Source organism: Carassius auratus, chromosome 1 (genome assembly GCF_003368295.1).
Source record: "Carassius auratus strain Wakin chromosome 1, ASM336829v1, whole genome shotgun sequence".
Taxonomy (NCBI): domain Eukaryota; kingdom Metazoa; phylum Chordata; class Actinopteri; order Cypriniformes; family Cyprinidae; genus Carassius; species Carassius auratus.
In genome coordinates this window covers 24,209,516-24,232,840 of record NC_039243.1, presented here as the reverse complement: position 1 = coordinate 24,232,840, position 23,325 = coordinate 24,209,516, and the positions used below count along the sequence as shown (strand labels likewise).

The following is a 23,325-nucleotide window of genomic DNA, read 5'->3' as shown; positions in this document are numbered from 1 at the left end:
TCTTGCATATTAGTATTAACTAATAGGCCTAAAAATGCATTCGAGACTGTCACAAAAGCTAGTTGTAAGAGCCTGGAAGTCATGGGACCAACAATACTAAGTTGGTTAACATTTTGACGTCAGGATGTAACCATCACCGATGTTTTCAAATCACAGCCTAATTAATAGTTTGTTTGACACTTCTGTGACTTGGGCACAAGCTCAAGGCGCAAATACACAACTGATTCACGCTTGAGCGCAGACCAGACCATGGAGGTGCAAACTCATCACACCTTAACGCCCACCCACATCCAATTATCTCTTACCTTTACGTTTTCTTTTAATTAGTGTATAAACATGCAAAGGACAATTAAATAAAAGTTGCCTGAGCCATCTAACACTTTGATTTATGTTTTGTTATACCTAATCTTAAAGGTAAAGGAGAGTGGGTATGGTTGCAACACTATTTGCATTTCCTTTAGTTTCTCAGAGACTTTGTATTAGAAAACCAAAATTGTAAAACAATAAAGGCACATCTGTCAGCTAATCACACACACTAATGTAACGTGTACATATATAAATATATGTAAAATTTATTAATGAATAGTCAAAGTCAAACGGTGCATCTAACCCCATAAGAGGGAACGGTTGCAACAGTCCACAGTAATTACAATAATTTATTTGAAATGTTGTGATTTCTTTATTTGTGCACAGACAGGGTCTTCAAGTTAAGTTCATAAGTTAAATGGGCTGTATAAAAACAAATAATTATTATTATTTTTTTATTTTTTTAAGAAACAACCATGTTATAGTTATTACAATAGATCTGAACTAGAAAACATTAAAGGCACTGCAATGTAATAACCTACTTCTCTATAACTTCTGTGAAAGTCTACTGAACATCGCCACTAGGGCGCTGTGAACAGCTCCAAGTAGAACGTTGTCACCTCGAAATCGATTTTTTCTTTTTTTGTAATCACAGTTGGAATCTCGCAATCACGTTAATTACGATATGGCTTGAACGCATGTTATGTGCAGTATGAATATCATCACTGTAGCTTTTCCCTGATTTAAGAAAGCCGTTCAACTGCCCCTCATAGCAGCCCTAGTAATATAATTTCGAAAAATAAGCTTTTTTTTTTTCTTTTCTTTTTTTTCAAAACATTAAACAGAAGACGAAAGAACCCACGCCCATGTGAGTTATACAGATTTTTACACGACTAAACGGATTAATCTCGTGGGAAATGCCTTTACTACAAGCTTCCATACGGGTTTGGATTAAAATAAAAGATTAACGTTAGTTTTGTGATTTGTGTATGTGTATAAACTTCTCAATTGACTTTGTAAAGAAAACATGCTCAAATATCTCTAAAGAGTGGTTAAAAATCTTAATTTACTCATACTGAGCTTTTAGATTTACTGACAGTTAACGGGACGAACTGGTCATTTATTTTGGCATAATATATATTGTTTTAAATGAAGTTAACTGAGGTCACCCAGTGGGTTTCGGTCTCCCGGTTGAAAACCACTGAACGAATTTAGACGCGCTTTGCACCTGAGGTAAACTCAAGTGGTAATCTAATGTTTAATACAGGCGTACGTACCGTTTTTAGACTCCAGTTTAGTCTCCTTAAATTCGACTTGCTGTCACTCATTTTGCATCATCCAATCGAGCGTAACGTGGGCGGGGTCTAACCGCAACTCTGGGTTGTCCGAAAGTCTCTGAGCACGTCTTGAGGGCACTCCAAGACTGGCAGAGTTGAATGCAAAGACGAAGAACAGGAGAAGCACTGATACTGCCTTTAGATTAGACCTCAGTAACATCCGAATTTCAGAGCTCTGCTGCCACTCCACGGAACCGTTTTCTCTGCATTCAGAAGAATGTTCACGGGCGCTGTTTCCCAGAGGATGCATATTAAGATATTTTAATATCTAAAAACCTGATGGATTATCACACGCGTTTTTTTTTTTTAAATTTGCCCTGTAGAGTGCCAGTTTCAAAGAAGCAGTTATTTTGAGAAGTCTTAGCAAATAGTTTTTTTTTTTTTTTTTTTTTTTATCGTTTCGAGATAAAAACGCGTTTCCAGCAGATGAGAGCAACCTACACCATCGGATACCTCTCGTATCAGTGCCTGTTGTTATGATCAAACCCGAACTGGTGAACTGTTTTTGAATCGCAATGGATACAACTGTATGGAGTTTTATATTTGGTATTTTTGTGGTTGCTTGTCGAGTAAAACTGACTCGATCAGCAGTTTTAGAATCAATATATTGGAATTCTTCGAACACCAAGTAAGTAGACTACATCAAAAAAAGACTCAGTTGTATGGCAAGCAGCTTTAACATGTATTATTCTATTTATTCTGTTAACTATTTTATTATTGTTGGTTTATTATTATTATTATTGTTAGCCTAAGTAACCTAATCTCTATATAGTCTAGTGAATATTTATTCCAAATAAATCAGTCACTTGTAATTAATTGAATAGCCTACTTTAATATTAATTTATTCTCAATAGTGACACTTAACTGTTACCTTGCAACTGATTTTTTTTTTCCAAATGTTTGCAATTAAATGGCGATCTGTGGTTCATAGTAACTGTTAGTTATTGTACCTTAATAATAGCCTTTTCTGCACTATAGTGTTGCACTAGTTATTTCTTGTCATATGCAATGACTAGTTATAATGGCTTAATTATCATTCAGAAATGTACTAGTAAACTAGTAAAAACTGGAATACACACTTGTCGAATAAGAAACAAGTTATATAACTCATAAATAAGTTATAATCCTTAACAGATAGTTACCAATCGTTAAGTTGATATTTATATCATATAAATCAAAGGCAAAAATATGTATTAGGACTTGAAATAAAACAATATGCTGATTAATAGGAAAGATCCTATAATGTAACATAATTTTTCTTATCTGCAAAGTACCACTACACCTTGAGCCCCAAAAAAGGTACTTGAGGGTTCTAAACGTGTAGTATAGAACCATTGAAGAACATTTTTGTGTGAATCTGCAATTTCACTTTCTTTTACAGCTTTAATTTGCTGATTTCTCTATTGATTTTAAGTACCCTGTCATAGTCATTTAAACACAATACAGCTCACTAAACATATTCGTAATCCATGGCACTTTGCAGGAGGACCACCCACTTTTTCAGACTGCAGGGTTTTAGTTACAATGATGCTTTATTGGCAACAACATTGAGATGCATGTACTTTCATTTGCAGAATATAAACAGAGTATAAACTTTTTCAAAAACAAACTTCCACCTTATAGACATTCCCACTATTTGTAAACGATACTATATACAATTTTAGCAATTAGGTAAATGCAACGTTTTGTAGAAATTATAAGGTTGACTAGTCTTGCAAAATCAATGTACCCTTGTATTTCCAGGGGAAAAGCTTCGGAATAAATCTACAGTTAGAGCAATCAAATTTGTGGAGCCCTTACATCATGGTTAATATCGTGTAAGAGTGCTGAGCCACAGCCTAAATTTAGGACTGATTATAAGATGAAAAATGTAAAATTGAAGAGTGGATTACAGCCTCTCCGACTGCCATAGAGAGATCTGTTGCCTGAGCTCATTTTTTCCACTGTGAAGTGCATCTCCAAGGTCTTATGACAATTATGCATCTGTTCCTCACCACATCTATCTGCATCGGGACAAATAGTTTCATGCTTAAAGAAAGGGAAATGCAATTAACAAGGGTAAAACATTCCGGGACTGAAACACCCAACCTGGTGTTTACTCAGCTGCCAAAGTAGTACACACTCTCTTCCTGCCATAGGGTGGTCTTGCCATTAGTTAACTTGCATAAAAAACATGTTTGGATGTTATTTACTTTAATATTTGTGAATACATCAAGCATTTTTACTAAGATTTCACAATTTGCTCAACAACCGGGCCACTCAAGTGAAGCTGGTTGCCCTGGTAGCTGTTTCTTCACAGTGGTGAACCTGTATTCAAATAGATCAGTTTTGTTTAGATGCAGGATAACGTTCTTTTAAGATGCTAAGCTGTGGTGTAGCCCAGCTTTGCTGCAGGTTGTAATCGGTTTTCATGAGTTCCAGTAGCTCAGTGGGTCATCTTTGTCACAGAGCTTTGGAGACAAAAGGTGCGCTGGGATGAAGGCACAGTTCAACCCCCATCCCGGTTTGAGCCACACAGAAGTTGGTACTGCAGGGGGCGGAGGAGGGGCACTAAAGCTTCCTGTCTTCTCAGGACCCCCAGCAGAACCTCGAGGGTCCCTTTCTTTCAAGCTCTTAATGACTTTATGAGGATGGAAGATAGTCTTAGAAAGTGTATCTTTTCTTCTGCCTTATGGTGTTTAGGGAAGCACAGGAGAGAATGAGACCATGTCTAATTTAGTCATGGCAGATTTAGAATAAAAAGGACAAATCCAGTGCACTCAATGGCCTGTTTGCAATGGAATTTTATGTGTTTAATGAGAAATCAGCTTAATCTGAGAATCTGCAAATAATTGAAAGGTCAATATAAAAACCCAACTGAACATTGTAATAAGCACTATGGTGAGGTTGTAAAAAACACAGAGGGCAGCGAAAGGACTGCCAGCAAACAGTCAGGAGTGAACAATTGTTAATTGTGCAAATGCATTACTGGGTAGAGAAGTATGTAACAGGAAAAGAAATCAGGAAGACTCCAAAGTTGTAGACATAAGTCAAAAAATGTGTAAGTAAGCCAAGGTCCCAAATGCTTTATATCCATTTGCATTCTGCTTCAAGACAGAACTCTGAAAATTAGCCAAAGGAAATTGCTTGTCTCAATCCATTTCAGTCGGATGCTTGTTTTATAACAAATGGAGGGTGGCGGCCATGGATCAAAGATATTAAAAAGAAAAAGTGAAAGTCATTGTTTGGACCCCACTGTTAATTTATTTCAAAATACCATTTGTTTTTGGGTGAACTATCCCCATCTAGCAGAAATGATCCTTAAAAAATATTAATAAAGCCAATTACCAGTTGGTTAACCATGAAATGCAGATATTTTATAGTTTTGCTTTGAGGATAAATTTATAAGACATCCAAACATGCATTTTAAATAAATGTTTAATTAATAAACAATGGAGAATCCATTGTTTATTATGCATGCTAATCAGTATTTTTGGTTTATTTATTTTTTCTGTAACTTTGTATTAAACATCACCTTGTTCCTTACAGGTTTGTCCCTGGAAAGGGTGTAGTGCTATACCCTCAGATCGGAGACAAAATGGACATTGTGTGTCCAAGAATCAAGCCAGGCTCTACTGAGCAGACAAACATTGAATACTTCCGGGTCTATCTTGTTCCCAAAGAACAACTTGAGACCTGTCGAGTAACTAAGAGCGACATGTTACTGCTCAACTGTGACAAGCCGGACCAGGACGTAAAGTTTACCTTCAAGTTTCAAGAGTTCAGCCCCAACCTGTGGGGCCTGGAGTTCTTCAAAGGGAAAGACTATCACATCATCTGTAAGTTTATTGCCATTCTTACTCAAGAATTTACTTCGGGTGCTGATTCATGATCATTTTTCACCTTCGTTGCCAGCTGTAAGACTGGTTAGAAGGAGCCAAATGCAGAACTGATCCCACCCGTGGGAATTTCAGCCTCCGGCATTGTCTCCCAAGATATCTTTTCCTTGTTTTTGTCTGGGAAGTTTACTGACTAGCGTAGCGCTCCAAAAATAGTTAACAAATCAAGTTTATAGTTAACGGAAATATGTTAAATCCATTGGCTTTACCACACAAGATGTCTTTGTTATAAACATGAATACATTTATGTTCATTAATTATAATATTGTTTAGCTTGCACACTTCATTTTTTATTATTATTATTTTTTTTTATGTATAGTTTTTCCCAGGCCTATTTTTGTCTTCTTTCCCTACGGGGAAGGGGACGTCTCAAATCTTCAGTGTTCTCTGGGAAGGAAGACTTGTTGATGGCCCCTTTACATGGATGTCATTAGTATCATCTCGACCTCTTTGAAAAAAAGGGGTTATCATTCAGTTTAACACGTTCTGATCTCAGCCCCTTTTCGGTTGGCACATTCCTTAATGGCCATTTACGTGATTTGAGATTTACACGCTCCAAATCCCTCAATCCTTTGCTAGTATGAGACGGATCAGTTTGATGTGATTTTTCAAGGCAGCTTGGCCTGCAGCCCGAGGGACACGGATATCTGACCTAACTGATTCTAAAGAGACTTGTGTGTGTGTGTGCACCTTGTGTGCATGCAAATGTCAGAACATGTAAATGTAACTGTGATCTGTGTGAGAGCTGACAGAACGAGAGGAAGAGAACCTTTTTTAGGCATGTTGGAAAGATTTCTTTGTTGCAAGGATGCATTTAATTGATTTAATTTGGTTAAAAATGCTTTATTCAGCAAGGATGCATTTAATCGATTGATTTATAGACTTAAAATAATAATTATTATAAATTAAAATTGTTTCACAAGATTTCGGTTTCAAATAAATACTATTAATATGGATTTCACAATTTCACAATCACAGTATACACACATTTTTTTCAGGTTTCTACATTGATAAAAATAAGAAATGTTTATTTTCCATATTAGAATGGTTTCTGGAGGATCATGTAACACTGAAGACTGGAGTAATGATGCTGAAAATTCATAAAAAAGTATATCATTAAAAAATAGCAAAAAAATGTACTACTCTAGACTTTTGAATGGGATAGTGTATGTGCATGCTTAAGAACAAGGAACTAGATACTATTATTTTCCAATCAATTTTACCCTTTCTGTGGAGACATTCAAGTTTTATAACAATGGCTTTTACAGCAAGTTAAGAAAAATACATGTACTTCATGTGGAAACATCTAAAGTAATTGTTAAATAGGCATTTGTTCATAAAGCATAAATAGTATTTTATGTGGCCACGTCTCACAGTGTAAATTTTACTGGAGCAAAGGAGAAGGAAGAGTGATAGTATATTTAAAAAATGTTTGTGACACAATGTATATCATTCAAATTTATGAGCAGCCATTAAATATATGTGCAGTCAGTATACGACATCATCATGTCCTGCTGCACTTCCCAACAAATAATTAGCATTTCTTCTAGACATACTAACAGATAGTATGTTCCTATGTGGATATGTGGTTAAAATATGATAGCTAGGATAGTTAGATCTCCTAATGTATGCAAAATCTCAAATTATCCTACTGAAAACATAACATCTGCTTGGACACACTTGTTTTATCGCATGTGCGCAACTTCAATTTTCCTACTCCACTTTGTTGCTCGGTCTCTGGCTTCGTGACTGTCTGCGCTGCGCTGGCCTGAGGCGCTGAATGTGCTTGTTGTGGTTAGGAATGAGCGGGCTTCATTCAAGCCGAAGAGTCGGGTCACATCTAGAGCAGCCGCTGCAGATGAATGTGGGAACGGTTGTTGGGAAATGGTACATGTTGGGTAAAAGCTCTCTTTCTCTCTTTCTCCCCCTCTGTTTTTCTCTCGTTGGGTCTTTGGTTGGCTTTCTCTGCCCACCCCCCATTCTCTTGCCCTTTCACTCGCTGGTCACTCGGTTCTTTCTGTGCCCTAAGCAGTTTGGAGGGGAAGTCCATTTGTTCGTGTGGGATTGGTCTTAATCCTCGCAGTGAAAGAGAGATTATGGCCCAATGGAATTCTTTAGCTACGCTATCAGAGGACACAGCATGGGAGTGCAGGCACAATGGCGTTTAAATCGTTCGACCAAGCCTCTCCACAAGCCATGGATTGACGGCCAGAACAAATACTTGATATTCTACGATAATGATGTAAAAAGGCTTTGGTAATATGCATAGTTTCTGTAAAGTTCAAACCCGTGTGATTACAGTGGTGTTATTACTCACAGTATGAGGGTTTTCTCAATTAGCGTGCACAAGAGCACGTGTGCACATCTCGTAAGGATTTACTGGCAAACAAACGCAAGCTTTTAAGAGGCTTTGGCATGCTGCAAAACTCTTGATTTTCGCATTGTGAGAGCAGCTGAACCTTCACCTTCTGCATACGTCTGCACAGTGACCGATGGACACATGACGCAAATGTCCGCAAGGAACGCTTGAAAGGTTTTAAAGCACCTGTGAGGATGCACGCGGAAAGCTGACCGGGTCATAAACTAGCTCACTTAGTGCTGCTAAACCTTATATAGGCTAAATACATTCACAGTACTGGAAGAGAAATGGGCCTCGAGAGTAAAAAATAATTTGGTGGCATGTCGAAGGTTTAAGACGGATGATGGGCTTTAAATATTTAAAATAACAAATGTAGACTACTACATGTTGTGGAGGAGGCCAGGAGGGAATATGTTATGTTGCATTATAAAACCTAAATTAAATGTTCCTATTTTTATTTAATATTGCTTTGACATTCATTTTATAATTTTTATTCTGTATGGTCATTGCTGTAATGTATGTGGTTAGTTTGACTTTTAAGATTTTTTTTTCCATTTAAAGGGATACTCCAACCCCAAATTAAAATTTTGTTATTAATCACTTTCCCCCACGTCGTTCCAAACTTGTAAAAGCTTTGTTCGTCTTCGGAACACAATTTAAGATGTTTTGGATGAAGGCTGTCCCATAGACTACCTAGTAAGTAACACTGTCAAAGTCCGGAAAAGTATGAAGGACGTCATCAGAATAGTCCATCTGCCATCAGTGGTTCACAAGCCTCCCAGATTTCATCCAAAATATCCTAAATTGTGTTCCGAAGACGAAGGAAGCTTTTACTGGTTTAGAACGACGTTGGGGTGAGTGATTAATGACAAAATGTTCATTTTGGGGTGGAGTATCCTTTTAATTCTCATTATTCTAAAAGTTTATTTGATTCACATTATTTCATAGTAATCAGCATAATGTTGATGCCAAATAAACTGTATTTGCTCTATTACTAAAGCAGCGAATAATGTGTAAATAGCTTTACAATTCTTATAATCAATTATTATAACAATTGTCACATTCTAGAAATGAAAAGAAGATTTTGCATTATTATTCTAATGAAAACAGAAGGAAATATGCTTAATTGCCATGAAAGTCATAATGGAAAAATGTATTTAATTTATACTTTATTTCCAATAAGAAAAATATTATCAATGTTCTTGACTGGCTTTGTGAGTTTTTTTTTCTTTTGTGAACAAAATTTTAACAATGCCTATTTAATTTTTTATTCTTCCCTCTTTCAGCCACATCTAACAGCACTTTTGAAGGTCTGGACAACCACGATGGTGGTGTTTGCAAGACCAAGTCCATGAAGCTGATCCTGAAATTTGGACAGAGTGAGTAGCACCCATTCCTACACCTGCACCGATGAAGATCACTGCTTCCATAAAAGTCTTTCATGTCACTGGTCTTGTAGTGGCTGTCCACGCTAGTGTGCCTCAGCGTGTAATTGAAATATCATGTGAGTTTGTTTCCCGTGGCTATGCCAGCTGTCCCTTCTTTGGGCTAGTGGGGAGATACTTGCAGCTTTACGCCAATTCATTAAATTCTCTCTCAAAACCTGGGGCATAACACCCAGAAGCCAAAAAGATGTAAGGGTGGTCCGGTATTATCTTTAGATCAGTTTTTCAGTTCGCTGAACATTTTGTGCTGCTTTGCTCCACTGGTCATTTTAGTTGCGGCCTGTTAATATTTACTTCTCTTTTGTGTTTGCAGGTCCTACAGATTCATTCTCAGCAAAAAATCATCCAACACGATATCCTCCAAAATACCCTGATAATAAGGACCAAAACACCTTCAGCACAGAAAAAGATATGGTCAGCAGAGTTGGTAAGCACTGGGTATATGTCACTAAATGTCATAAATAATAAAATGATAATTAAATTAATTATTATTAAATTATTAAATATTATTTTTTAATGCACTAGATAATATTTTTCCATTATAATATACGATATTGGAGCATAAATTGCAATAATGATAATTAATAAATTATTACAATAGATTATAAATAAATATAAATAATGAGGATTAATGTTACAATGTAAAATGTAACGTATCTGTACACTTTGAAACCTTTTTTTTGTATTAGAATAGATGACAGATATTACAATTTTGGGGGGATAATAAATAATATATATTAGGTATATTATGTAATATATATTTCAAGTAAAAGTAACATTTTTGGACTTGCATATTCTTGTTTTCATGACTTTAAATAATTTACACTTAAAGAGCTGGATATTTTACTTTGACATCGGGTTTTAATCCAACAAAGAATAAAAAACGGGTCATAAACTCCCTATTCTTTTCTCATTCCCCAGACCCTATGCAGAATGGTGAGGCCGGAGGCGAGAGCGGAGAGACTGTAGGATCTAGTGGATCCGAAGTAGCCCTGTTTGCTGGTATTGCATCCGGTGCAGTCATCTTCATCATCATCATCATTGCTCTGGTAGCGCTGCTGAATCGTCGCCATCAGAAACACTCAGCGCAGTGCTCCGCCCAACTGCCATTAAACACGCTCCCCAAACGAGGAAGTGCTGCCAGTGGAGGCAGCAACAATAACAGCTCAGAGCCGAGTGACATCATCTTTCCACTGCGGACCTCAGGAAGCATGTACTGTCCGCACTATGAAAAGGTCAGTGGAGACTACGGGCACCCTGTCTACATCGTCCAAGAAATGCCGCCACAAAATCCAGCAAACATTTACTACAAAGTTTGACAGAGAATGGACAACAAGCAATGGACATCAGCATTTTTGATGCCTCTCAGACACTCAGCTGCTTGCTACAGTTGGTTTAGCCATAAAACTGGGTGCTAGAATGGCTGAAGTGCTGTCTAATTCAGAAAAACTCCTTCTTTGTTGAGACATGATTCTGGATTAGATAATGGTGCACATGGGAATGTGCTTTTCTGTTTATAAATTACCATGGAAACTTTCAAAGCTTAGAACAATCTTACATGCTGAATAAACATCTCCTGTGAAGGAACTGAGAACAACTGATTCTGTTACGGAAATACAAGACTTTGTTTTTTTTAATTTATTGTTTTTTTTTGTGCTTATTTTCACGTTTCAAAACTCCCAGTTGAACGTTCATGCACGAGAAGAGGCCTTCATTCCTGTACTTTGCGATTCTTCAGTGTATTTCAATAGCTGATAATGGCTGTTTGTGTCTCAAAGCTGGCCTGATGGATGCATATTACACATCAGTTCAGACATTTGTAGCCCTTATGCTGTTGACGTGCAAGCCAGTGTGGTCCAAAAACGCATGTGGTTCTTTTATCCCCATTTGCTTAGAACTTTTCAAACATTTATTCAAACAGCAAACAAACAAAACTAAAGATCAACATACAGAAAGATCCTTTGTTGACTTGGTAATGTAAATACAATAGCCAAGCATTTAAATGATGCTTTAAGTTATGCTTTGTATGAATCTGAACAGTGCTTGTCCGTTACATTTCATCATTGAATGTTCAGTTGATTTTGTTCAGATACTCCAGGAGTTTACTTCAGCAAACCAGAAGCCACATGTTGGATATAATGAACATTCTTTTGAAATCTTCCATTCGTTTAACATGTTCGTTGATTCTAGTTGTTCTATACAATTTCATATTCCAGATGGCTGACAGTGTTGAATGAAATTATTCACCATAGTCACTTGTGCTGCTCTTTTTTTTTAACGAATGAATGAAAAGTTCGCAAAATTGCTTTCTATTGTTCAAATAAAATAAGTGGCCTCAAGAAGTGTCAAAACACATATCTTGACTCAATATCTGAAAATAGCGCTGTAGTGGATAGATTAAATAGATAGATAGATATTCTTCATTTTACATTTTAGGTGATATGTGAATGGTTTAAAGTCGAGCGAGATTTACCCTCATATACTTCAATAGCCAGCTTCGGACCAATAATCAGAAACAAGACTGTCCACTTAGGTTCTTCATGTCCCTTGCGACCACATCGGAAGCACATACCATTTGGTTTCATTTCCATATGACGTACTGGGTCACAGGATCTCAGCCCTCTCCCATGGTGGGGAGTGTAGTGTGATGCATTTCAAAAGAAGCACTCACACCTCATGAGCTCAGACACACTTTACCGTCTCACACAATCCCGGCTACACACACATGTTCTCACACTAGTTTGCGCTTTTTCTTACAGACTCAGATAAGGACCTCTAACCTTCCACAGCACATTATTTGCGGCCCTTCCTCTCCCCTCCAACGTTACAGACCGTATATTCCACCCAGAATGCTTAGCATGGGTAGAGCAGAGCAGGAAACAGTGTGTTTTTGTTATGGAGGACAGAACAATGGGGTGGCAAATCTACAGGTCAAGCCAGCTGCCTGTCACAGTCGGCCAAAAGAAACACTTCTGTCATAAAAACCTGCATCCTGGAATGTACTCATTTATGATGTACTTTTGCGAAAGTAAAATATACTTTTATTATCTTCACAATCATCGAAACCCAAACTCACTGTCTTATACCCAGGATTTTGAATATGCTAACAACATCTAGAAGTTGATCAGAAGATCCATATTAGTTTTTTTCTGATAGAGTTTGTAACACTGATAAACCAAGATCATAATGGTACAATTTGATCGAATCAGCTGATGCAGCACGTTTTCAAAATGTTTTCTCATTTTAAATATCTGGGTCAAATATGAGTAAATATTCTGTGAAATAAGTTCAGGAATCAATATCGATATCATTTGCCATCACTGAATTTGTTCTGCGTGTCATTTAAATGGAAAGTTCACCCAATGTTGAAAATTCCTCATGAAACACAAATTAATATATATACAATTTGAATATATAAATAAAACCTGAGAGTTTTCTGTCACTCCATTGCAAGTCCATTCACCCAAAATGGTTACGCTTCAAAAAGTTCATAAAAAAAAAAAACATAAAAGTAATCCATATAAATCTAGTTTAGAAGTTTAATCTTCTAAGTTTTATGTGAGGATTTAATTGAGGTTTTTATTACACACATTCATTAATATGCAAAAATGTATGAAAGACTTGTAGGTTTGGAACAACGTGTGGTTTTTGGGTGAACTATCACTTTAATAACCCATTTCAATCAAGCACTAATTTGTAGCAACATTTCTTGACTTCATTCTGAAGAAACCGTGTGTCTCATATTCTGCCATCTGCTCTTTAACCAAAGTATGGATAACTTGAGAGTTTTTGTTCCACACTCTTTACCTAAAAACGACTGAGTGAAGTACACCATCCGCAACACACAATGCGTCATTAAATCAGAGAGAGCACAGCTTAAATCGCATATCCGGAAGAAAGCACACATCTGGACTAGAAATGACAAAAGACCTTTTCTAGTTGCCCCAAACATTTACAGCTGGTCCAGAATCAGGAACAATTACTCAGAGACCACAATGCCGTATATGCCATATTGAATAACTTTTGGAGACGTGGTTGATTGTGTGTCTTTTTGTTAATGTCTGTGAGTCAGAACTCACAGGAAATGGGAAAGTTTTGGGGAAAATCAAGATATCATCATGTGGCAGGCACATTGCCTCCCTACCAATGCATGCAGGATCAAATAAAGCGCCAATGAGGAAAATTTGGGGGTGCTGGAGGGGGAGGTAGCGGGGGAAGGGAGACACATCTGTCATGCAGGGTGAGAAAAGAAAAGGGAGGAAAAGGCCTCAAGTATGTTTTTACTCCAAAGGAGGGCCATAGATCATTTCAGACCTGTCACAAAGGTTCTGTTTGAATACACTACTATACACAAGTTTGAATTCCTTAAACGACATGAGGTCGCTCAACCTGTATTAAACTAAATCGAGGTGCTCACTTAAGAAGTCTGGATATAAAATAGTATTATGTCATTTCTATGCACAGCAATGAGCTACAAAAACATGTTTGTATAGTATTTTTATCATCAGAAGAAATGGCTAATTCATAAAATGTATCATTATTCTCTTAAAAGTTCCAAACCCGTATGACTTTCTTTCTTCTGTGGAACACAAATGAAGACTGACATTTAGAATACTGTGTAGGTTTGGAAAAAATTATACACACTCACATCATTAGAAAAATCACCGTATTACCACTTTGTTTCCACTATTTCCCCATTTATGAATTACAGTTTAATATAAATTTGGTTAAACCAACAATCACTTCTTGAGTTCCTTTTTTTTTTTTGGTACACTGTCCCTTTAATTTAAACTAGTTGTATATTATCAAATATTGATCAATATCCAATATGCTAATATTTCAACAGCTAATATTGATTTGGTGCAAAAAAAAAAAAGCTCAATCTAACCATTTTGCTAGGCCAATATGAAAAGATAAACAAATTTAATATATACTAACAAGAAATAATGAGATATCAAGGCAAATTATATATAAATACATTCCCTAAGCATATTAATTTGTTTTAGGTTGAGGTAAATCGTAGCCACATTGCAGAATTCCATTTCCTCAGTGTACTGTTTTTATTTATTTAAATCATGGCTAACAAGTTAGGATCATGGAAAAAATTAGCAGAAGAAAAAAAGTGGTCACAGTTGACCTAAAAACAACAGAACAAATTAGTAAAATGTGGCTTCAATTTACATACATTTAAATAGGCAATGAATTAATTAAACATGTCGTGGGAACGAATTCTTAATTTATTGGAACATCTTTTTTTTTTTTCTGCATATCATGTGCAGTGCCCTGCAGAAACGTATCCAGACGTTTTATATGAAGTGCCGTTCCAAACGCAATATTCTGGTAATACATTGGAAGCAATAAGTTGTGAATAAATGGCATGAAAGCGCGAAAGACAAAAAGCAATCACTCAGACCTGCAGACAAACTGCCTGCGGATGAAGCCTTCAAAGTTAGCCGAAATTTCAGTGTCTCTCAACGCCATATATCACCATCCTTACATTCAAGTGACAGGGAAAGTGGAGAAAAGATTAAGGGCTTGCGCACCGAGGAATGTTAAGTGTGGTTGAAGCATGTGTGCGGAGTATAGACTAGTGCACGTTCAAGGCCAAATGGTTTGGAAACAATTAAAGTAATGGAGAAGAAAAAAGAAGAACGGCTTCTCTATCGCCCCTCACCTTCCTCAGATGAGCCCCAGTGTCACACTTTTGATTGTGCCTTTATCTCATTTCTCACGTTATAGTGCCTAGTGTCACTGTTGGCATGCCTCGGAGCATTTTGCAACTTGGATGTTTAAGTGTGTTAAAACAGAAAAAAGTCTATTGTCTACCTTAACTATATTAATGCACAGGGCACAGGGTTAAAAGCTTGATTAAATCTGGCCACCCTTCCGGCAAATCACGCCAATGGTCTCAAGGTAAAAAAACAAAAATAAATTGTTCTTCCTTTAAGAAGTCTTGTGCATGCAGATTATAACGCAGGATGCATCAGCACCACAACCAGTGCTAAAAACTGCAAATGCTTTTACATTTGTTCCACCACCCAGTAATAGCACACCCACATTCAGCTGAAAGGAACGCGCATTGACAGCCAGATGTGCCGTCTGTCGTTTATTTGGCTCTAGAAAGACTTTGGCCCAAGGGTGTGGAGTTCCCCTTCTGTTAAAGCTGTGATGTGACATCCCTGTCTGGAGGCCTTTTTTTTACATTTTAAGTATCTGCCGCTTCATTCACGCCGTCTGTAATTTAGTCTTTGTAAAGTTAGTCAAAGCACCAAATTCAAAACGTGACTCAATGAAAGCAGTTTGAAAGAGATGCAGACATCATTCAAGGGAAACAATTAGTGGAGTTCAACCCCTCGTAGCTGAACCTTGACCTCGTAACCCATGCGGCCTTTCACAAACCAGGGATTAGAACGCCATCTGATTGCATTTTGCTACAGACCATTACAGAGAATGAGAGGCGGGAGGGGATGAATATCTAATCAGATCACCAAAGAAACAATCTAACATGTGTTCCTCAATCTATCTACCTTGCAAAGGCAAGCATCATTATCATCACTAATCAAAGTTTCTGCATGTGTACGTTGTGATACATCATTTGTGCGATGGGATTGAATGGCTTCTCAAGTCTGTACCTTATTGGAGGATGTACTTGTCTTTCTTGCATTACAGGATTAAAAAGAGGAAAACATTTCAACATAGGCTCATTGGAAAAACTCCAAAAACCTATCTACAGCTGAAATTAGTACTAGTTGCGGTATAAGACCAATGGCCCTAATTCTTTTTGTACATAAATTATGACTACTGAACAGATTATCGACCAATGAAGTCACATTTCTGTGTGGTTCCTTGTACAACACTATATTGTGCATAATATTCTGATGATGAAATTTGTGTCACAAGCAATGTATGCAGACCCTAGTGTATGCATACAAACCGAAGTATACTTTGGCCATAACATTTCACTTTGAAAGCATTGTGAAATGTGCAAAAAGCAATATAATGTTATTTTGCATGCAATATACGTTTTTCCCTAGACGTGAACTGAAAGAGGAGTCAAGCAGCTCATTTGACTTTGGGCTGCAAGCTAGGGATAAGTCTTTAGAACACCTTAGCAACAACCTACCAACCACCAGAATGCTCTGGAAAGCATGAAGAACAACCTGGCAAGAGAACAGAAAACGGCCAACTTCAACAGCATGGTGAGTTTTGCACAGAAAGCACTTGTAAAATGTAAAAAAAAAAAAATTGATTTAATATAAACAACAAAGAGAAGGGGAAAAAAGCCCCTAGATCAAAACTCAGTAGAGAGACTAGCTTTGTAGAGAAGTGTGAAATGTTTGCAGGAAAACAGGTGTGAGCCAAACATGCTGAGAGAGCCTTACGGCACAGCACAAACGGTCTGCCTGCCACCTTCATTTCTAACCTCGCAGCCAACTGGTTTGTCTGCTGTCACTTGCTCGGTAAATCACTCTTGCTAGAAGATTTCACACTCAGATAGAAGCAGCTCTAATTGGTAGTGTGTGTGGACAACAAAAGATGGTGACACCTTCGAACATTTGCTCTTACAACACTGGAAACCTTTTGTTTGCCACTTTGTAATTGAATTAGGGAGCCTCCTAAGGTTGTCCCATACATCTTGATGATAAAAGCTAGCATGTGGAATCCGCTATGAAAAAACATCTGGTGCAAATGATCGCCATTTTTCCAAGCGAGTATTTTACCAGTTTCCATTCAGAGCTGATGTTTCTTTGTTGTGACAGGTAAAAGGGGAAAGGACTGCTGGTCAAGCTCAGTTCTTCTCATGTATGTCATTGCAAAGCAAAATGTCACATACAATATTCAATGTCACTATATAAATATGGAATTGTCAAAACAATGAGTAAAATGAAACGGGTAATTTGCAGATAATTACAAAATGTTGAATGCAACCTCTTTAAAGCAAAGAGGAACTGCAATGGAGAAACAATAACAAGAGTGAATTTTCTAATATTGCTCACTTGCTACAAGCCAAAACTGATCATCTTTGAAGCATTTTGATACAAAAGTGGCCTCTTGAGTGAAAAATAGATCATGATGGCATTCTTCCTTAGAATTTGAATCGGATCATGGATTTATGACTATGGAGTTAACAATCATTCTAATAGCTTTCTATTGCTGAGAAATGGATCCCATCCTGAACATCTGTGTGACATTGACTCTAAATAGCTTCCACCATGCCTTTCACGTGCTCATGAATTCCCTCATCTCAGACGTCTTCGATTTCTGATTGAATACACAATATAACCTATCACTCTCCATTGTGAGCAATTATTTGCCTAAGAATAATGTTCAATCATGTCCTTTTCAATCTTGCGGAACTGCCGCTGGCAATTCAGGAAGATGCGTGCAACATGCCAGCAGGATTTTGGATGTTTCTGCAGATTCGACAGAATCGAGAAACACAACTCAGTTCACCAGCAACCACCCCATCCTCCTTTTCTTCAAGCAAATGTGCGATTTGACACAAAAGTGCCACTCCAGTGAGCTTGAGGCCATATGGGCGCCCTGTTGTAACAAGCATGCAATTAATCCTGAATTAGTCCACCCAATCTGCCACATGCTACAGTCTGACGAAGTCTCTGTGAGCACCCTGGGAAGCGGGCTAGAGTAGAGAGGAGAGTGTGTTAACGCTACGGTACACACGCGGCTTACTGGAAACATCAGAGCATCCGTTCCACATTTGCCTGACACCAGAGTCGTCATTCCAGCTCCTACCATCTCCAGAGATTCAACACGGCAAGACACGACGATGAATAATTTAAACAAATGACAAAATCCATCCTGAGTTGGTGCACGGATGGATTACAAGGTATCAGTGGAATAAAATGGATTCGGACCATTGCGGGATTTAGCTAGTCTGGATTATAGCTTTAAAATTTAGCTTTATACTCATGATAAAAATAAATAAATAAAAGCAGCTTAGGCATTCAAAAGGAGCTTAATTGTATTGTAGGTTGTTAAATCTGGTACGACGATCTCAGGCAATGGCTTTTGACATTCTATACTCTATAAAGATCAATGACAAGTAAGAGTGCTTAGATGATGAAAAGAAGAAATCTTAAGATTTCATACATTTGTGAAAAATAGATTGATTTAATGTCTTTAAAAATGTCAATTGATGTAAAATTATCTGAATATGCGTATGCACAAGTTAACCTTTATGTTGAAAAAGGTTTCAAGGGTTTAATTTTGGTTATTTTAATTTACTTAAATGTATGTGAACCAGATTCCCTGAAACATTATCAGACCTGCTAAAAACTTAGACTGAACAACACAGTTTAATCCGTTCAAGTAATATACTCTAATATAGATTTGCAAGCTTTTAAAGTCCATCAGTAAACATGAAGAACTTTTATGAACTATAACTTTCATAGTCATTTTTAAAAGTCCCCATTAAATGGCATTAGCAGACTTTTTTATTGAAAACATGACTTCTAAGTTCACCAAGAAAAGAAAGGCAGAACAGGATTTGCATTTTTTCTATTTAATTTTCTACAGGGAATTGATTAAATTGTGAAAAGTTGACTCTATATGACAGGTCATTGGAGGATGAAGGATTACAAAGACAAACATTTTTTTTTCGTTGGAATTGCATGTGCTGATGAATCATTCACAATAAAACCAGTAATGTGTACTAAGAAAGTAAATAGAGTCCATTTTGATTTCATGCAGAAAAAGTAAATCAAATATGTCAGACAGTTAATCAAACTGAGTTAAGGCTTTTAAAAGCTGTTTTAGTTTTTGTCTCTCACAATCATTATTAATCAAAGCCATTATTTAATCACGTTAATATAAGCAATAAATTGCTATTGGCTATGTCAATACTTCTCTTCACTTTCGATCCATCACCTTGTTGGCCAAAGCTTGGGAAAACATTTAAAGCCACAGTATTTTTCCAGCTTAGCCATAACCACCATCTTTACTTTGTTTAAATTCTGCAGCTTCTGTGTTTGTTTTGATAAAGCGACCACTACTGTTGTGTCTAAGGAACCCATGAATCACAGAAAACCACAGCCATGCCACATATAGCCCACTTTACATGCACATCCTACTTCAGTTTCTGAGATTCAGATTCTCATGTATCTAATTATGAATTATCACGGCTTTATGTTGGTAAGGTTTACTAGAACTGGTCCGTGAATCAAATGTTTCAACCTTCAAATCAAAGATTTCTTTTTGCTTTCTAGTTTTCTCAGTCGCTTACTTATGCTGCATGTTTCTTTGGGGCGTTTTCATATTATATCTTGCTTAAAGCCCCTGGATCCTCACCAGATCTTAGGCTTCCCTTAACTGAGGCCATCCACAAGTGCTACTAGGTCACCAAAATGTGGTGTTGTTTTTTTCACTATGTGTGTGTGTGTGTGTGCACCCATAGCTTTTGTCTTCCCAGACTTACCCAGAAGGTAGTGGGGCAAAGGTCGATTGCTGGCAGGGTGTGTCCTTGCAACAGTGTACTTGCATGGGTGCATTTCTGGGGCCCACTGCTGCTCAAAGATCCCCTGTTAGATTGGCCTGAGGCTGAAAAACACACAGTTAATATGTGGAGATCCAGCAGAAGTTCTGGTGCTGGCAGGCACGTGCACAGGTAGGGCTCAACCTGTGCAGAACACATGCCCTTTTTGCCCTTACACTCCGAAGTGCCCTTTTTTTGGTGTTTTTTTTTTTTTTTTTTTTTTTTTATCAACGCTATTGGTCACCCTTTACGCCTGTCTGTCTGTTTTACAAATATTTAGCAAATAAAAGTTCTTAAAACGAGCTTGTGTAAATCTTATTCGTTCCTCAAGCTGTCATTAAGCTGATAACTCCGCCCCCTCTATATTCATTGAATCAACACGCAGTACAGATGACAACAACTGAGCTGAACAAAGTTTTGCGAAGGGTAAATAGATGTCTTGTTGTTTGAATAAGTACTACTAAACACAATGTCTATAAAGGCTCATATTTTATTTATTTGATGTCTGACTGACTGACTGAGACATGTGGGTAAACATTCTTTTACTGTCTATGGTGGGAAGTAGCCTGAGAGAGAGGGCTAACATTTGCCATCTAGTCATAGCCAATACATAGCCAACACTTAAATAGCCTGTGCATACAGTAGCATTTCATCTTTTATAAAATGCGATTTTGGCCAAATGCATTTTACCACAGGAAAAACTGAGCGCTCCGTCTATATAGCTACAAAAACTAGTTTGTAACCTGTAGATGAAAATGTAATGTGATGCCGGCAGCGGCAGGCGACGTCGCCGTTTTAATGACGGACAAAAAAAATCACATTTGCACACATTCGCTGGTCAAAAACTGTATATTGATAAGTAATACAACAACATATAATTTGTTTTTACCATCGGAAAATCATAACAGGTGCGCCCCCTCGCTGTTTCGTACTGGAACTTACACAAAGCGACCAGTGATCCTCGTCACCTAGATAACATATTTCTAAGAAATTTCTTCTTTGATTTATGATTGCTGATACAATTAATTTATTAACATTTAGGCTAATCATGTTATGGTATACTCTCCGCTCGTCCTCACATGTATAAAATGTAGTAAAACATGGTTTTACTACAGTAATGTAGTAGTAACTAAAATAAAATTACAGAAGATCACTGAAATCTTTATATTTTATCATGCAGAATGTAATTCATGATTCATTCCAAGGCTTCATTTATTTGATCCAAAATACAGCAAAAACAGTAATATTGTGTAATATTTTTTACAATTTTTTTTAAATAACTGTTTTCTATTTGAATATATTTAAAAATGTTATTTATTTTTGTGATTAAAGCTGAATTTTCAGCATCATTACTCCAGTTCAGTACTCTTTAGTGTCACATGATGCTTCAGAAATGCTTTTCACTGCAACTGTACTTTTCACACTATTTTTATTATTTTTTATTTTTTCATTGCTGGCTTATTTTAAGGAAAGTGTAGTGAATAAGAGACCTTCAAGAGACCAACTTCCCTGGTCCACCACAGTATCAAATTTTTGCCAGGTAGGCGGATACATGTTGGATATGTTATAGTAACGGTATGGCTATAGTTTCTTATAATCTGGAATTGAGTTGGACATAATTACTTAAATTATATTTCAAAAAAGTTTGTCAAAAATACTTGACTCATTGCTCACCTTCCCCTCTTCAATGTCATTCATAATCATGTTAACCAAATAATACAAATAAGCTTATAAAACCAAACAGAATAGCTAAAAAAGATAATATATATAATTGATATAAAAAAGGGAGGGGGGTGCCCTTTTTCAGTTTCAGCACATGCCCCTCAAAAGGTCTGTGCACGGCCCTGGGTGCTGGTGCAACAGAGCTGACCAAGCAATAGCAAGCAGCAGAAAGCTGACGGATACGTGCTAACTTAGCAGCAGTCTAGTGGTTACTTCATAAGGTACAACACATGCACCCTGCAAATACATGCAAAAATGCAAGTGACAGCAAAAGACATGTTATTTGTGAATGAGCGTGAGAGAGAGTGAAATTAGAGAAGTGACAGAAAAAAGGAGAGAGGGGAAAATAACAGAGAGAGAAATAGAAAGCCTGGAAAATATTCTGTGTAAAAAAAAAAAAAAAAAATCCTTTTCCAGTGTGGGGGAAGGGAAGAGAGCACTCAAAGGTGACATCATGCTATGGCTGTACTACTAACTAAAATAAAGCAATAATATAGACAAAAGCTAAAAAATATACACAAAAGAGGATAAAACATAGACATGAAATGTGGCTAACTACACTGAAAATACTTGAATAATGAAAACTTTTTAATTAATCACTTACACCATGTCGTTCCAAACCCGTAAAAGCTTTTTTCGTCTTCGGAACACAATTTAAGATATTTTGGATAAAGTCCGGGAGGCTTGTGACCTAGAGCCTAGACTGCCAAGTAAATAACACTGTCAAGGTCCAGAAAAGTATGAAAGACAAGTTCCCAATTTTGGAATCCGAACAGACTTTAGTTTGTCGTTTTTGTCCTATTTTTCTTCTCTTTTCCTCTCTTCCTCAAAGTCTCTCTGTGCATCGCACTTGCACTTAAAAACCTTTTTTTCCACTTGTGTGGTAATTGTGCGAGCCGTACATGAATGGATTTCCAGGCCTGCCGTGAGGGGACCGTTTCATAGTCCAGAAGGTTCCAATTTCATCACACAGAATGTATATTTTGTATGGGGGACATTCTCAACATGTCAGAGAAAAATGGCTGGTGTATATCTGTAAAAAAATATATAATTATAAGACACAAAAATCGTTTCAGACTGTTTCGTTTGCAAAAAGGGGTTAACAAAACAGTTAACTGTCAAGCGCAGGCTCCGAGCGTCTAGGGAGTTAAAGTTAATAAATGCTTTTCACAGCTTGTGTTTTGCCTTCCCGCTATACTTTGACTAGGCAGTCAGCATTCGCCTCAGCAGTCATAAATTACACTGCGGTGTGTTTGCCTCAGGTCCTGATGGTTTATTTCAACCCTGTTCCTTCATGACAGATTTGACAATGTGGCTGTGAGATCCTCTCCATTTCGGCTTTTTGGCCTCATTAAAGTGCGTGTGATTCTGTGTCAGAACATCTGTGATGGAGGAGATACTGTAAATTTTGTCAGGTGAGCACTTTAGCGGCTGACTGAGTATGTGGCACAGTTTCACCCGCTACAGTTTCCGTTTGCCCACTTAAAGTCGTAGAAGTATGTAAGGCATTGATGTGTGCACGTGTCCGAAAGACGGAGCGATGATTTCGCCCCAGAGGAGACTCGCTGTATTATTTCAAGCCTGCATTAGCCAGATTCTGCTAATGGAGCAGGACTATAACTCAGCAGTTTGAAAGAGCTGTTGCCCTGAAGCACAAGTGTCCCTTTGCCCCTAAATTTGAAAACAGATTACAGTGTTGATGTGCAGTGACTGTACATAAATAGTGTTCAAATGCAAACAAATTGTGCATACAGGGGCAGAAACAAAGATTTGCACCGTCCGGCAC

At 37.3% G+C, this 23,325-nt stretch overlaps 1 protein-coding gene across 1 annotated transcript; it reads left to right on the top strand.

Moving 5' to 3' along the window:
- Positions 1–1,695: 1,695 nt before the first annotated feature.
- LOC113105163 (ephrin-B2a-like) lies at positions 1,696–11,676 on the top strand. Its single transcript, XM_026266308.1, has 5 exons — positions 1,696–2,271; positions 5,172–5,461; positions 9,167–9,259; positions 9,639–9,752; positions 10,247–11,676. Exons 1-5 carry the CDS (start codon positions 2,159–2,161, stop codon positions 10,642–10,644), a joined length of 1,008 nt encoding a protein of 335 aa, XP_026122093.1. The 5' UTR covers positions 1,696–2,158; the 3' UTR covers positions 10,645–11,676.
- Positions 11,677–23,325: the final 11,649 nt, after the last annotated feature.

What these genes read in the sequence shown, in the direction of transcription:
- LOC113105163 (XM_026266308.1), top strand. Translation starts at nt 2,159, where the DNA reads ATGGATACAACTGTATGGAGTTTTATATTTGGTATTTTTGTGGTTGCT. An exon ending in GAAAGACTATCACATCATCT is followed by an intron (nt 5,462 to 9,166) that starts GTAAGTTTATTG and finishes TCCCTCTTTCAG; the next exon opens with CCACATCTAACAGCACTTTT. An exon ending in AGATATGGTCAGCAGAGTTG is followed by an intron (nt 9,753 to 10,246) that starts GTAAGCACTGGG and finishes CTCATTCCCCAG; the next exon opens with ACCCTATGCAGAATGGTGAG.